The sequence below is a fragment of the Polistes dominula genome, unplaced genomic scaffold (assembly GCF_049000335.1).
Source record: "Polistes dominula isolate Pdom_NZ unplaced genomic scaffold, Pdom_raw_medaka contig_78, whole genome shotgun sequence".
NCBI lineage: Eukaryota > Metazoa > Arthropoda > Insecta > Hymenoptera > Vespidae > Polistes > Polistes dominula.
In genome coordinates, this window is record NW_028301042.1 from 270,674 (window position 1) to 286,076 (window position 15,403).

The window sequence follows — 15,403 nt, forward strand, 5'->3', positions numbered from 1 at the left end:
TATTTGCCGTTGCTGCTGTTGTTCATCGAAGGGGTATTTACGTTAAAGACGATTATCTTTTCAGTTTCATCTAAATTCTCATTCATTCTTAGATGATTTTTGTCGGTATAAACTTAGTTATAGAAAATGTAGTTCTTTAAAAAAGAAAAAGCAGTCAAAGTATTTGAAAAAGTGGTAGTAGTAGTAGTAGTAGTCTGTTGACGATAGGTTCAGGGAAAATATGTTGGTAGAGAAAAACTTTTCTATCCCAATTCGTTGAAAACTTTAGTAGATTATATCGTGCAACGTGTGTGTGTGTGTGTTTGTGCATGTGTGGTCGAACGTGGTGCTGTCTGTCCAGTAAAATAATTGGGTTCTTTAGATTGATCAATATTACTGAGGACTTATAGTCGCGCGTTTCAATTTTATCAATTTTTGGCCCAACCAAAAATATTCGTGAATGAGAAACAAAAAGTATAAAGAAAAAAATGACATCTATTTTGGTTTTTGAAAAAATAATGTGTAAACGAATTGGAAATGTTAGAACCGTGTTACAATTGACTATAGCAACACAACATAGTCTCGTTCATATATCGGTTTTGAATTCGCGGTACTCATAACTGTTTCAATCAGAATCGATATATAACAGTTTGAAGCAGTTATTTTCGGGGAAAAGGGTGTTTCAAACTACTAAAACTGTAATAGTTTTTTGTTTTTTTTTTTCGGTCAGGGATTTATGAAGTTGAAGCAGCGTATCTTCATCATTGAAGTTTAAACGTCATAAATTATGACATGTCCGAAGACATTAATTCTATTTTTTTTTTTTTTTTATCAAATCCTGATATTATCTAACGATGACGAAGAATAATAAAAAGAAGAAGAGGAAGATGAAGAAGAAGATAAAAGAAGATAAAAGAAAAGTTGCCATCAATATGTATTACGTCTTCTTCTCATCTTTTACCGTCGCCATCTGTGTGAACCGAAGAAGAAGAAGAAGAAGAAGAAGAAGAAGAAGGAGGAAGAGGGTGGAGATGGGGGCTAGGTTTTCACTGAAAAACACGCATAATGTCGTTGGAATATCCAGTATTCATTCACTTATTTCACACGAACAGGGAAGAAGGGTGGGGGAAAAAGGATCGTAGGTAGAAAAGAAATAAGATCATAAATCTTAACGTGGATCCTCCATTATGTGAAGACTCTAACGTTAATGTCTACCTTCAACCCCCTTCGATTTCCCCTCTGCGATTTCCCCTCCATCATTCCATCGTAGAATCTTTGCTTGCTCACAGAATCCGGAAACGAACCGAGGCGTAACTGAATTATGGATCTTTCATCGACTCCGATGTCTCCTATCTTTCCTTCCTTCCTTCCTTCCTTCCTTCCTCCCTTCCTCCCTTCCTTTTTTTCTTCCTATTTTATTTTATTCAATTATTCCTAACTAGTATTATTTCCCGAAAGTCAAGAACTATTATCATATAATTTAGATAATATAATATTTAATTAATCCAATGAAAGTAATCCTTTATAGACCTTGCCTATTAATTATACTCGGTTCCGAAAAAATCAATTTTAAAAAAAGCTCGCTAATTTTAAATATAATTCCAATTGGAGTGGAAAAATAATCGTGGAGTATTCTTTTACTCCGGGTATATAAATATAATACGACAGACGGAAATAGAAGAAGATTCGTTTATTCGTGGAATGCACTTTCTTGTACGAAACGAGAAAAGAAGATGCACGAAAGGGGTGGGATGCTGGTGGTCAAAGAAAGACGAAGAGAGGAAACTAACATATAAGTTTGTATCCACTTGTATGTATTCGTGGCCATAGGTGTTGCATGCAAAAGAGAAAGAGACAGAGACAGAGAGAGAGAGAAAATAACAAGGTAGAGTAACTGAATTTGGCTTTTAGAGGAGTCGACTTTTCGAAGGGTTTGAATAACGTATTAGACGAGTGATACCGTTCGTCGAGAGTTTCGGTCGAATCTTGGTGAACGAGGAAGAAGATGCGGGGGGGGGGAGTTGGGGGGTTAGATGGGGAAGAGTTAAAGAGGAGAAACGGAAACGAGAAGAGACAGAAGCAGGCGAGGGTGGGATAGGAAGGGAGGGATGCTTGGAGTTATATCGGAAGCTTCTTTTCTTCAAGGGGCAAGAGGGGGACAGTGGAGGAGTGGAAATGCAATTTCGTCGCGCAACTCGACAAACATTTATCAGGGAAAGTAGAGGCTGCGATTGGCCTGACTGGGAATAAATTCCATTGGCTGCCAATGTGTCCCCCCTCTTTTCATCCTCTTACTTACCCTTTCCCTTTTCATTCGAGTTTCCTTCGATCACCTAATAATTCCTTCTTCCTCTTCTTCCTTCACTTTGACATCGAATTCCTTGCCATTTTTTTCTTATACATTATCTTATATATCTTGTATCTTTTAAGGGGAAAGAAAAGAAGATGATAATCCTTCACGACGCCTTCTTTATTTATAGCTTAATAATCATCCGGTATTTGTAAGTAAATAAAGATTGATGAACGGATAGAAGAAGACTATAGTGGGTTCTACTGGGAATACAGATTGATGTTTGCTGTTATACGTCGTGTATGGGGGTGTGTTCGATAAAATATTGTCTATTACTACTATTTCAAATAAATTAATGGATTGTTCTTTAAAATATTATTATACATTTGTATAATTTATACGGTTATAATGAACAATCAATGAATTATCGGAACGTGACACAAGACTAAGTACTACTAGTACGTTCGGTGTTCACTTATGGTAGGAAGTTCAACTGGACGAACGTGTTCATTTAGGGTTAAACCTCGGATTCTCTTTCTCTCTCTCTCTCTCTCTCTCTCTCTCTCCCTCTCTCTGTTAGGGTTTAATAGGAAATCGATGGACGTACGAGTAACAAGTACTCTCTTGACCTGTGCTTGATTATCGCTGTTAATCTATTATCGTCGAATCATCCTCTCTCTCTCTCTCTCTCTCTCTCTCTCTTTCTCTATTTCGTCATCTTGATATCACGATAAGCACTCTGTTCTCAACAAGCCTGTTGACGATTATAATTGGTTTGAAACGATTTATCGGTTGATCGGTTGATCGGTTGAGAGAAAATCCAATGAGTTTGATTCCCATTTTCACGATTTCGTCGTTAGGCTACATTTCTATTCAAATTTCAAAATAAAATATTAAATCAAATTAAAACGTAAAAAAAAAAAGAAGAAAAACGTTTTTTTGTTGTTGTATTAGTTGAACATTGAACAATTCGTAATTCTAGCGCGTGAAACGAATTAGTTTCGTTTGAATTGTTAAAACGAAATAAAATGGTGAAATTGAATCAGACGAATGCACAAAAATTCTAAATCTCGATCGTCATTACGAGAAATTCGAAAGTTATAACGGGGGGGTGGGCGGGTAACCATGGAGGAGTTACGCGATGGGAATTTATTTCGTTGAAAATCGTTAACACTCGAGCCATGGTGGTCGAATAATTATTTCTTTTTTTTTTGTTTTGCTTTAAATTTTTGTTTTCCAAATTTTGCTTCGAGTTTGTTCCTTTTTTTTTTCCAACTACGTAACGCAATATATATATATATATATATTTTTTTTTTTTTCGTATAGAAACGAGCTTCGTTACTAACTTAAATAATTTACAAACTGCGAAAAACTAATGCAATAATTTATTCTATTTTAAATGGATTTGTAAGCGCGCGTGTGTGTGCGTACGTGCGTGCGTACGTGCGTGCGTATTTTGCATGCTATTTTATTTTATTTACAAATAAAATACTTATCGAGGGAAAAGATTATACTCGTAAATTTGAAGTTTTAAAGCTCATATTGTAATATTTGTAATATTTGGTTAGGAGAGAGAGAGAGAAAGGTTTTCTGCGATATTTATAACGCAAAATCGTATTTATTATAAACTTTTCGTAATACGTTATTTACACAAATTTATTCAGCTTTTCTGCAAATGGTATTTTTTTTCTTTTTTGCAAATTGTTTAGTTACTTTTCGAGAAATCGCAACTACTAATAATGTAACCGGATTTAGCTGAAATTTTGTAAAATCTAAAGAAATAGAAGATGAAAAAAGAAGAATAAAGTATGTACTTAGCGTTAGTTGACAACAAAAAGTTGGTAAAGAACCGAAGTATGAAATGCATAAACTGCAATATTACAAAGTTTAGTCTGTTTCGAAACTTGAAATGCCATAGTCAGTGCTCTTCACGATTTTCTTCTTCTTCTTCTTCTTCTTCTTCTTCTTCTTCTTCTACTTCATCCCTCTTTTTCCATTTATTCTTCTTCTTTACGAACGTCGATGAACGTCGCACATCCTTTTAAAAGTAAGAAAAGCTACAGGAAGAATTATCGCACAGATAACGATAATAATTGTGATAAAGTCACGAACTAAATGTAAAAGAAAGAGACAGGTATTATATATTTGTATATAAAGGGTGTTCGTAAAATTTGTGCTTATAAATTTATCCCTTAGAAAGAAAAACTGAAATAACAAAGTATCGTATTGTATTTTACAAGTATCGGTCTTTTAATACTTTTGTCAAAAACGTAGCCATTTCATTTTGCCAATATATGTACACAAATACTTTTTGCAAGAAAATGAATTTGTAAAATTTCAAGTTAGAATAAATTGAACATTTTATTGACACACCCGATATATACGTATATCCTAACCATTCGTTGAATTTTCCAAACTAGTTCTCACCGTTCCAAAGTATAATCCAAGTTTTCTCTTATACTTTCTTAACTTTCTATCTTCGATCTTAGAAAGAAGAAACAGAGAAGAAAGAAAATGGAACCAAAAATGGAAACGAAAAGGGTTAAAAGATTGTCGTCAAGAGTATCATACATTTATCGTTCCTTCTATTTCCTATCGATTTTTTATGCAATGTTCAATTATTGTTACAGTAACATATACTTGTTCTAATCGATGAAAGATTTGATTGTTTAGTAGCACCCTTTTCTTTTTCATTCCCATTCTCTCTCTCTCTCTCTCTCTCTCTCGGGGGATATATCTTTGAACAATCATAAGTCAATGAAGAAAAAGTTATGAAATCTTGCTATCTGATACCGAGAAAATTGAGTACTCAATTATTCAGTAGGGTGCATCCGAGCACAACGTTTATCTCATCCCTTTTTCTCTATTTTACTTGATAAAACCTCCCTAAGAGGAAAAACAAAATGCTTCACTGTATTCCTCATACTTTTTCCATTTGTATTTGTGCATATTTGATCGTTCTTCAACTCCCCTGCTTCCATCCCCTTGACATCCCTTCCTAAAACACCTCTGACTTGTTCTACAAAGTAAAATATTTGTTAACAATTAATATATAAAACCTTACTCGCGATCAAATCCTCACATTTTGCGTAAGGAAACTTTATTATTTGCGGGAATAAAAGATTAGTGGTGGTGGTGGTGGTAGTGGTGCGTCATCGTTGCTAACATTTTCGATCTTTTTTTTTTCCCCTGATTCACGGATCGCGTGGTCTTTTGCACGCACACATACACACACATATAGCGAGAAACGCGCATGCTTTAACCCGCGGACTCATTAGCCTAATGACACCGATTAATTATTGCAAGAACCACACGGTTGGGACGCACGCGCAAGGAATCAAAAAAAAAAAAATAGAAAAGAAATAGAAAAAAGGAAGCTTCTCGGTTCGATATATTCCTTGAAATTTTTAGTATACACGATGGATTTAGACGATATTCAACGAAATTGAACGAAGCGACCGTGAAATTTCGACGTTGATATGTTCACACGGGGGTAGTTGTCTCTTCACGATTTTAATAAAAATAAGGAAAGAAATAGAAGGAACGTGGTTGGGCGAATGAAACAGAACTATATATATATATATATATATCGTTGAAGGAAAATTTCTGGTGGTAGTTGTGGAAAAAAAAAAATCGAAATAAAAGTATCGTAAGCGAGAAAAGTGAGATTCGAAGAGAAAATAGTTTGAGGAAATTGCGTGTATTTCTGTATGTGACGAAGAGGGCTTTTCGTAGTAGTACCCTTCGACCCTAGGGGTAGGCGTGTCGGTATATTAGGTTTTAATCATTCAAGGGATGAAATTTTAGGAAGAGAGGCGTGGTAGTAGTCTGCTTCTCTGCCGGTTACACCCCCTTCTTCCTGCATTGACCTACGTTCTCCGGATTACTCTTGTCGTCCCTATCTTCATCCCCCATCCCTTTTTGTATACAACGTGCGTTGTTGTTGTTGGAAATATAATGGGAATTTGTGGTATACATATGTATAAACATTAGTTTGCATTGCAAATTTTTTTACAAAACTTTGTTTTTTTTGAGAAAAACAATTGGAACACGTAGATAAGTACTGTAAAAAAAAAAAAAGTGGTTGTAACTTTTGTTGGATCAATAAATCATAGATCTTATGATGAACATTTAGAAAATTTGAGTCAAAGTCAGTCGTTCCCCTGTGCACTTGGGAATTGTCGCTAGGGCACATAACTTAGCCTGACAGTCTTCTTGCTTCGCACGAACTCCCATTGTTGCAGCTGTTGCAGGTGGTATTACTTTGTGCCTTGACGTATATCGACCTCCGTCGCTGCCCAAAGTGACCGAAACAGAGAGAGAGAGAGGGAGAGAGAGAGAGAAAGAAAGAGAAAGAGAGAAAAACGGAAGTATAGGCGGCTAGATATGTATCCGAGAAAAGGGTGAGAGAAGAGATAGGGAGGACAGTGAAAGATAGATAGATAGACAGTTAGATCGATCGATAAAGATAAAAGGGGATAGTTAGATAAATAGGTTTTACAGGCGTCTAACGTAACACATCAACGCTCTCCTAAAATTCCTAATAAAGTAATGATAGCACTTGAAAAATAAAAATGACAAAAAAAATAGGAAATAATCTGTCCATCATTTGATTCGAAATATTAGCTTAAAAAGAAATGCTGAAAATGTCGTCGTGGAAGATAGAAGCTTTCAAGTTGGTCTTGTGATGAGAAGCAGGATTAATTTGGAGGATAACGAGGATTTAACGGCGGACCAAAGTTTTCAAAGTTTCAACCTCCCCCGGAACGGAACGGAACGGAACGGAAAGTGGCGCGTGCGTGCGTACAGAAGAGGGGGATTGGGGGGTCAAAGTTTGCGCAGTCACGTGCAGTCGCACGAGCTAGGTCATCCTAGTTAGTTACCACCACCCTAGTGGAGTGGTCCCACCATCACCTCTAAGGGTCAGAGTTGCGTTTGACTTTGCGATTTTTTCTCATTAATTAAAAAAATCTTATGGTCGGTGGTTTCTCTAGCGAAAGGAATTGAAGCTCGCTGCTCTGCTCACCTTTTCTTTCAACTCATCTTGTCGTACATCTGTGTTGCCTCTTTTATACTTCATTCTAAAGTCCAGAGGAGTCGTCCAAGTGACGGGCTTATCAATCCGTCAAGAGAGCTTTTTTTTTATGCATTAATGCAAGACTTCTTCCAGTGCAAAACTTTTCTTCTTTTTTCTTCGACGATCTTTTCCAACCTCCTCCTCCTCCTCCTCCTCCTCCTTCTCCTTCTCCTTCGTTGCTTTCTTTCACCTTACATTCATTTTCTTCAGATTTTTTTTTTTAGATTACTCAGACACTCGTTCGAGAGTAAGTAAAAAGATTTGCTTCAGCTTTTTCTCGTCTATTTTTCTTGCAATTTATTTATCGGAGTTTATCAAAGTCTGTAAAGCTTGTTTAAAATAACTCTAACAATTATTTGTATACATATATATATATATATAATATTGTAATTTATATTTCTAATTAAGAAACTTTTCCTTTATATTTATCGTCAGTTGTAAAATATTTCATATTTCAATTTATTATTTTCTAACGTAAGATATACTTGTAAATCCATTGAAGAAATTTTATCAGAACCACATCGTAATACATACTTTGATATATATCTATACAGATAGATATGTATATATCATAGCATTTTCAAACTTATATTCTCGATTTCGAATCGCATAGTCCGTCTTGAAATTTGGTATTCATGCACGATACTCATATTCCTTATACTTCCATTTATAGGATTACGATTTTGTTCAGATTTATCCAACTATATTTCGCGATGACGTATAAATATATATTTTTACGATACGATTATGATATTTTTAAATTATGTGATCCAAGTTTATATTTTTATACATATATATATATATATATATATATATATATATATATATTAAATTGAAATATAAATCTCAAACTGCTCGATTGATTATAAATATCTCTTGAAGTATAAATAAATTATTATGTTAGAAGTATACTATATTTTTATTATAAAATTACAAGAGAGAGTTTATTCATAGCAAACTGTATTATTGGTATCATTTAAATGTTTATCGACGAAACGTTTTAGATTTAAATTATGTTCAATACGTTTAACATTTGCCATGCTTAATTAGTCCCTAATGAAGCGATAATTAAAATTCGTACGCACGTTCTACCTACGCTTATAGATTTAACCATATGTATATTAAAATCGAACGATTTGAAAATTAATCGTGTATTTTTGACAATTTATATTCTATTGAAAATTGAATTGAATGATCATTAAAAATAAACAAAAGATCAGAAGAATTAGAATGTTAATCAATGGAATGTGTCCATCGTTCAAAATCCTAATATAAACTCATGAACAAAGATTCGTTGACTTAAAGACGTGTGTATCGGACTGATTGTAAGTCACAGCAACGCGTGGCGAGGCACCCCTAATATTATATAGAATCTTTATGAAATGATTAACACAAATGAATATTTTAATTATAAAAAAACGTTTCCATTTGCAAGTATCATTAATCCTTTCAAAAACGATAGAAAACTTTGACGCAATAAGCAAATATTTATTCGTTCTCCAAAGTAATAACAAAACGTATCGATCGTAAAATTTTCAAGCCACAAATGAAACACTACAAAAAAAGCTGCTATATATATATATATATATATAGAGAGAGAGAGAGAGAGAGAGATAGAGAGGACCCAGACGACTCGTACAAATACCTATATAAATATACATATTGACATCGAAGTGCTGACTCGACGGTGCAGTTCATTCGAGCATCATCCTCCTCGATGCATCGACTGTATTTTTGAGACAAATGTAACAAAAAATACAAAAATAGATAAAACAAAAAAAAAAGCAAACAAAAATCACCACCTCTATTAGAGAGAGAGAGAGAGAGAGAGAGATAGATAGAAGGACTACCCTCAAACTCTTGGACAAACCAACAAAAATATTCGACAATTGAACGAAGTTGCGATCGTTTTGTCGATACCATCAATGTTTTCAGGTCGTCACGATATATATATATATATATATATCTGCAACACAAATGGAAGTAAAAAAGAAAAAGAGAAAGAGAGAGAAAGAGAGAAAGAGAGAGAGAGAGAGAAAATAAAACTGGGAAACATTTTGGAACAGAAAACCGAGGGACGTTCGTCGTTTATACGAAATTGGCCGGAAAGGACGAGAAGAGTACATATGTAAGTATATATATGTATATGTATATATATATATATAGGTGGAATTGTGACGAATAAAAAGTTACCGCGTGAAGAATAACAGGTGGAAAATGTGTCGTCCAAAGTTACACGCAGTAGGTACCTATCACCAATATCATGATGACTCAATCAAATATCGAATGAATTTTTTCTATTTTTTCTAGTTTTTTTTTGTTTTGTTTTATTTTTATTTCTAGAATATAAAACAAATCCCCGAAAGGAAGAGGAAAATGATACATACATACCTTCAGGTTTCGATCGAAATTTAACATCGGTTGTTTATTTCGATGTACAAACGTTTAAGGGAATTGCAATGGAATGTTGGGTAAGGAGGGGAAAAAACAAGAGATAAAATTACAAGGAAAAGAGAGAGAGAGAGAGAGAGAGAGAGAGAAATAAATATCAAAGAGAGAACTGGTATAAGAAAGAAAGAAAGTTAAGAAAATTGAAAAGTAGAGTAAAAGAAGAAAGCTTTATAAGGCATATAAAAAGATAGAAAAAGAAGAAACTTAGAAGGAGAGTACAACACACAAGAAAGAGGAAGGATAAATAAATATAAAACGAGAGTGTGGGGGAGAGAGAGAGAGAGACGATCGATTTTGGGAAAGTCAGTCTGTTAGAAAAGAAAATAGCTGAATCCGGTGAAGAGATAAACAATGTGGGTTTAGGTAGAAAGGAAAAAGATAGAAGATGTCAGTGTAGTCATTCTTTTACCAAATGCATCGGTGCACGTGCATAGCACACAGGACGACTATTGTGGTGGGTTGAACAGAAACAAGGCTGGGACCCAAGGAAAGAAGAAGAAGAAGAAGAAGAAGAAGAGATAGCAGGGGTTGCGTCAGGGAAAGCTTGAGGATTGGTTAAAGAAAGGGAGAAGGTATCGATAAAAAAAAAAAAAAAAAAAGAGAGAACCCTTCTCTTTTTATTTTCTTGCATTTTTCAACGTCTCTGACCGAATGGAGAAACTCCCTCGAAATTTCACGATCTACCTGCATGCATACATGCACACATAGGTACACACACACACGCACACACATACATGGGTTTCTTCTTTTATGTTATATTTAAAATTTATTGAAAAATCAATCGGCTAGTGGAATTTTTTCGAATTTTTTTACAACGTCTACTTGAAACGATAAAAAATATTGTGATTATTTATTTTTAAGACTTTTTTCAATTTTATTGTTATATTTATTCGAACCCATCCACGAAAATATCTTGCCAAATTAATATCTTACCTATTCTTTATGAGACCAATCGTATACCTAAATAAAAAGAATTTAATTCGAAAAAATTAGTTTTATTGTAATAAGAACTTTTTGGTGGGAATGATGAAAATCTCTCGTGGGAAATAAAACGCATATCTTTGATAAAACGAATAAAATGAAAGTATAAGTAAAATGTTATGAAATTCACCAAATGTATTATATTTTACAAAAATGATATTAGAAAAAAGACACACACATTGAAATTAATGAAATAATATATAAAAAAGTTAATATAACTAAATGATCTTTAATTAAATAGCCCGTTGATGAATCAAATTGGATAATTTAGAAATAATATTTGAAGAAGATCTGTGAAATTATTTTCAAAGATAACTAGAAACTTGAAATATCTCGCGTGTGCATTTATTGACCTGTCGATAAAATCGTTTAAATTTTCAGTTTAAATCGAAATTTTCAAATATTGTAGCAAACACCAAAATGAATACATACACGCATACTCGAGTTTTCTTTGAGTTTTATCGTCAAATGTGGTCTATAAATCGAATATTATTATGTGGTACACATTCGATTGAAACGTAAATGTTTAACAGCTATCAAATATCTCATTTATTTATTTAATACCAATACTGTTCGATATTTATTTCAAATAATAATTATATATACATATTTTTAATTATTTCCGTTCTAACAAACTTTTCAATGATAAGTTGAGTATTAAAATAATTACGAATCAGTTCTATTCAACATTTCTCGTTGCATAGAATTTTCTTTTTCTAGAATAAGTTAAAACAAAAATGTAAAACAAACGAATGCAAAGCAGTGCTTTCGTAATCAGATCGTTTGGTAGGTACTTTATTTCCCAGAAAATTAGAGTCACCCTTGCATGGAATAGTGGTGCATTCTCTTTCTATCTATCTCTATCTATCCCCATATACATATATATATATACACACATACACACATATACATATGCAAAAATATATAGAAATAAATAGCATGCACGTATCTCTCTGGGTTGGCATTTCACGTAGGTGCAATAAGTGTTTAGGTATGTAAATAAATACGTTGAGAATCGTGAATAGTAGGTGTTAGTGTGGGTTAAAAGCACATATACAGGAGAAGACGAATAGTCGCTTGGAGAAGCATTGTAATCCTGTCGTTACGACCGTAATCCTTTCAGCGAAAGAATTGGCTCGAATTGTCTGGACATTTAAACGCAACTCGAAATAACAGGATTTTCATGGGAGCCTCCTAATACTGTTTTCTTTGTTGTTGTTGTTCAAGTAATGGCCACCTTGATGATACCCTTTAATTAGAATACTTAATTCTACTTTAGACAAGATCGTGAGATCACTCAAATTCATTCATTATTCTCTCTCTCCCTCTCTGTTGATTTTTATTTTTAGTTTTTCTTTGTATTTAATTATTAAGGATATTCTTTATACGACAGACGATGCAAAAAATGTCTTATCTAAAAATCGTGCCTGTGGGCTACGTTGAAAGATTTACGCGAAAATCGTCTTAGCTCTCTCTCTCTCTCTCTCTTTTAAAGGTTGCATCAAAAAACGATTTATCCTTGTAAAGTATAAAGGACGAACGAGTAAAAAATTATCCCCAGAAACCGATAGAAAGACCTGCTGTTGCTGCTGCTGCTGCTGCTGTTGCTACCGTGTTACGATTTACAAATTTTCTTTCTAAACAACTTTTCAAGATTTATACGTTTTATTTTCTTTTTTTTAATCGATCCAACAATTTCATTTTCAATCAACGTTTTACGTTTAATACTGGTTACGCATTTGTAAATGTTGCAATATTTTTTCTTACTTTGATTATTTTTCTAATGTCAATTTCCGTCCCATCTTCTCTCTCTCTCTCTCTCTCTCTTATCTTTTCTATCTTTAAGTAATACGTAATCTCGTATGCGTATATAGGATAAGAGAAAAAAAAGAGAAAAGAAAAGAAAAGAAAAGATAAGGAGGAGGATATTGCATGCAGGAAGCAACAAGATGAAAATTTCATATCAGCTCAGCTCTTCTCGCACTTTTAAGCAAGAATCGTTCAAAGTCGTGATTCGACAAAGCAAAGTTAAAATGCGCGTGAAAAAGCGACTACACAACGAGTAAGATGTAGCTTCTTACAAATTTATTATTGAATCAAATTTCTTAAACACCGTATATATTCCCTTTGTCTTTTAAAATAATCTAAAGCTTTGACAAATCTTAAAATGACAAGAACATTATTTCAACGCATTACCAACCAAGTTTCATTATTTTCTAATCACCAATATAATAATTCTTTAATAATAGTTTTTTTATATTTCAAGTTTAATTAATATTAAATGAATCATTAAAAATGAATATAATTGCATAATGTTGATTTTAAAAGTGGAATATCTTGAAACTAAATTTACTCGATTTCCAGATGATCATCGAAGGTTCAGTTGCCTTTCGCATAATTTAGCAACATTAATAATAGGTGAATTGTCCGTACTAATAGACGTTTCAATTAAAGATTAACGGGACCGATATAGGAATTAGTAGAAGTCGAACTAATGAACAATTTAATTCTACGGGACGTTTCGAATCTTCGATTGTAACTTTTTCTTATTGTCATTTTTCTTCGTTTAAAGAAGTTAATTAAATTCATGGAAATGATGTTAGCTCGAATGAAAATATCAGTCAGACACGAGAGACGAATGAAATACTTTGAAAAAGAAGTTTCTAACAATTTTCTATTAAATATAACAATTAATCATTGATGTGATAATTGTTTGAAAAATGAATAGCAAAGTTAATGTTTTATGTATTTATATATGTATATATATATTTTACAGGAAACAAATTGATCTGCGACTGTAATCTTGCATGGCTGTGGGGTTTAAGGAACGAGACGAAGAATGCAAAGTTACGAAATGCCCTAGAGGAGCTTATTTGTTTCCTCGAAAGTAATAATACAGCACTAAAGATCAACACCGAGGATCTAGAGAGGAATCAGGAACTCGAGATCGCGCGAAATTCTGGTAAATTTCACTTATTCTTATATTCTATTCCTTACCCTCACATATATCAGTTTAATACTCCAACCATATACGAAGGGTGTCCTAAAAATGAAACGAGAGACCAAATCAAAGTTACGTATCCTTTACACATTTGAATTATTTTCATCATGCAATAATTGAAAAAGTCTTTGATAATTTTCTCATTTTCATTTCTTGTCCTTTCTCAAAGATGATACGAAGCCAAGAAATGGAGAAAACAGACAGATAGAAAATAAGTGTGAGAAAAGTAGATATATGGGTCTCGAAGGTGATCAAAAGTTTCAAACAATTTCCCTTACTCCTTCCCCCCCCCGTCTTCCTCTCAGCGCACCCTTTTATAAGTTTCCTTAGTTTGAAAGGTTCTCTTACACCGGGTGTCTCATTTTATTTAATATAACCAAATATCTACGATTCTATTCGTCTTATGAACAAATAGTTTCGAATAAAAGTTCCCTGTGTTAGATAGGAAAAATATTTATTGCTGTTCTTTTCATATAGTACTTTCTTGTCGAGATATACAATTTATGAACGATGCTCATTATTATTAATATTAATGATAAATAAATGAATCGATTGATCAACAAAAGATTGAATATCATGTATCATTGAAAAGAATGAAAAAATTCGCGTTAATAAAATGTCTATTAATATTGTTTAAAATAAGTCACCCTGTACACCACAGTGTCCCAGATAATCTGTTTCTTCTTGTGGCACGTGAAATATTAAAGTTAGCAAACTGTAGTTAAATAGCGTTATAGGGTAACAAATTATGTCTTTGCGGAGATGCTCAAAAGATTTTTTTTCACTTTAACCAAGAAGAATTACGATGAGCAACTTTATTGTTTTAAACGCAAAACAAGTCCCAGTTTGTTTGCATTATTCTTCCACGTGAAAACGTGGATTATTACATTTGCGTTTAAATTCATTTATTATCGTCAATGTGGTCTTGCAAAATATTGAAGTATGAAAAAATGGAGTATTGGTACTACCACCTCGTTAATTCAAAATTGAAGATGCAATTTGTATTTGTCTTTGTTCATTTATTTAATACACGTTAGAAGGAAAAAACAATGTATTATCCTTTAGGACACCCTTTATATAGAAATACCTTACGTATATACGCGTGCGTCTGTATATGTGTTTTTAGATTCATATTTGGCTGATAATTTGAAAATAGGAAATAAGGAAGACGAAGACAACTACTTAGGTGACGTGGCTAATGAAAGTTATGAAAATTTGGGTGAAGAATATGAGGATTCCTCGTTGGATAGTAATTCCCAGCCTAAGGTAATAGTTTCTAAGTAAATCGTAGTCTATGTTCCTTCTTCTCACTCTCTCTCATACTCTTATACAAACGTCGAGGAGAGATAGCAAATTTAAATTAAAAGCGATTAGGTTGATCCTTGTTTCATTATTTAAATGAAGATAGTATTAAAGTAGAAAGAGACACGTATGTATAACGAACTCATTATGTTTGGAGTTACTTTGACTCGACGTTAATATTATTTCCTCTTTGTTGCCTTCGCGTGATTTTAAATCAACTTTGTGATATTATTTTCTGTTTTTTTTTGTTTTTGTTTTTGTTTTTTTTGTTTACTAAAATAATATTAAAACAGAAAAGAGTTAAACATATTCTAATTATTAT

General features: G+C 33.2%; 1 protein-coding gene across 3 annotated transcripts in view; it reads left to right on the forward strand.

Annotated features, from left to right (window-relative positions):
* Con (leucine rich repeat protein connectin) overlaps positions 1-15,403 on the forward strand; it is a 155,038-nt gene that overhangs the window by 135,127 nt on the left and 4,508 nt on the right. For 2 of the 3 annotated variants that reach the window (XM_015332296.2, XM_089174999.1), the window contains 2 exons: positions 13,555-13,740; positions 14,906-15,045. In XM_015332296.2, the coding sequence (XP_015187782.1) occupies positions 13,555-13,740; positions 14,906-15,045 (326 nt within the window). The remainder of the gene's footprint in view (positions 1-13,554; positions 13,741-14,905; positions 15,046-15,403) is intronic. The other variant, XM_015332297.2, reaches the window with a different exon arrangement.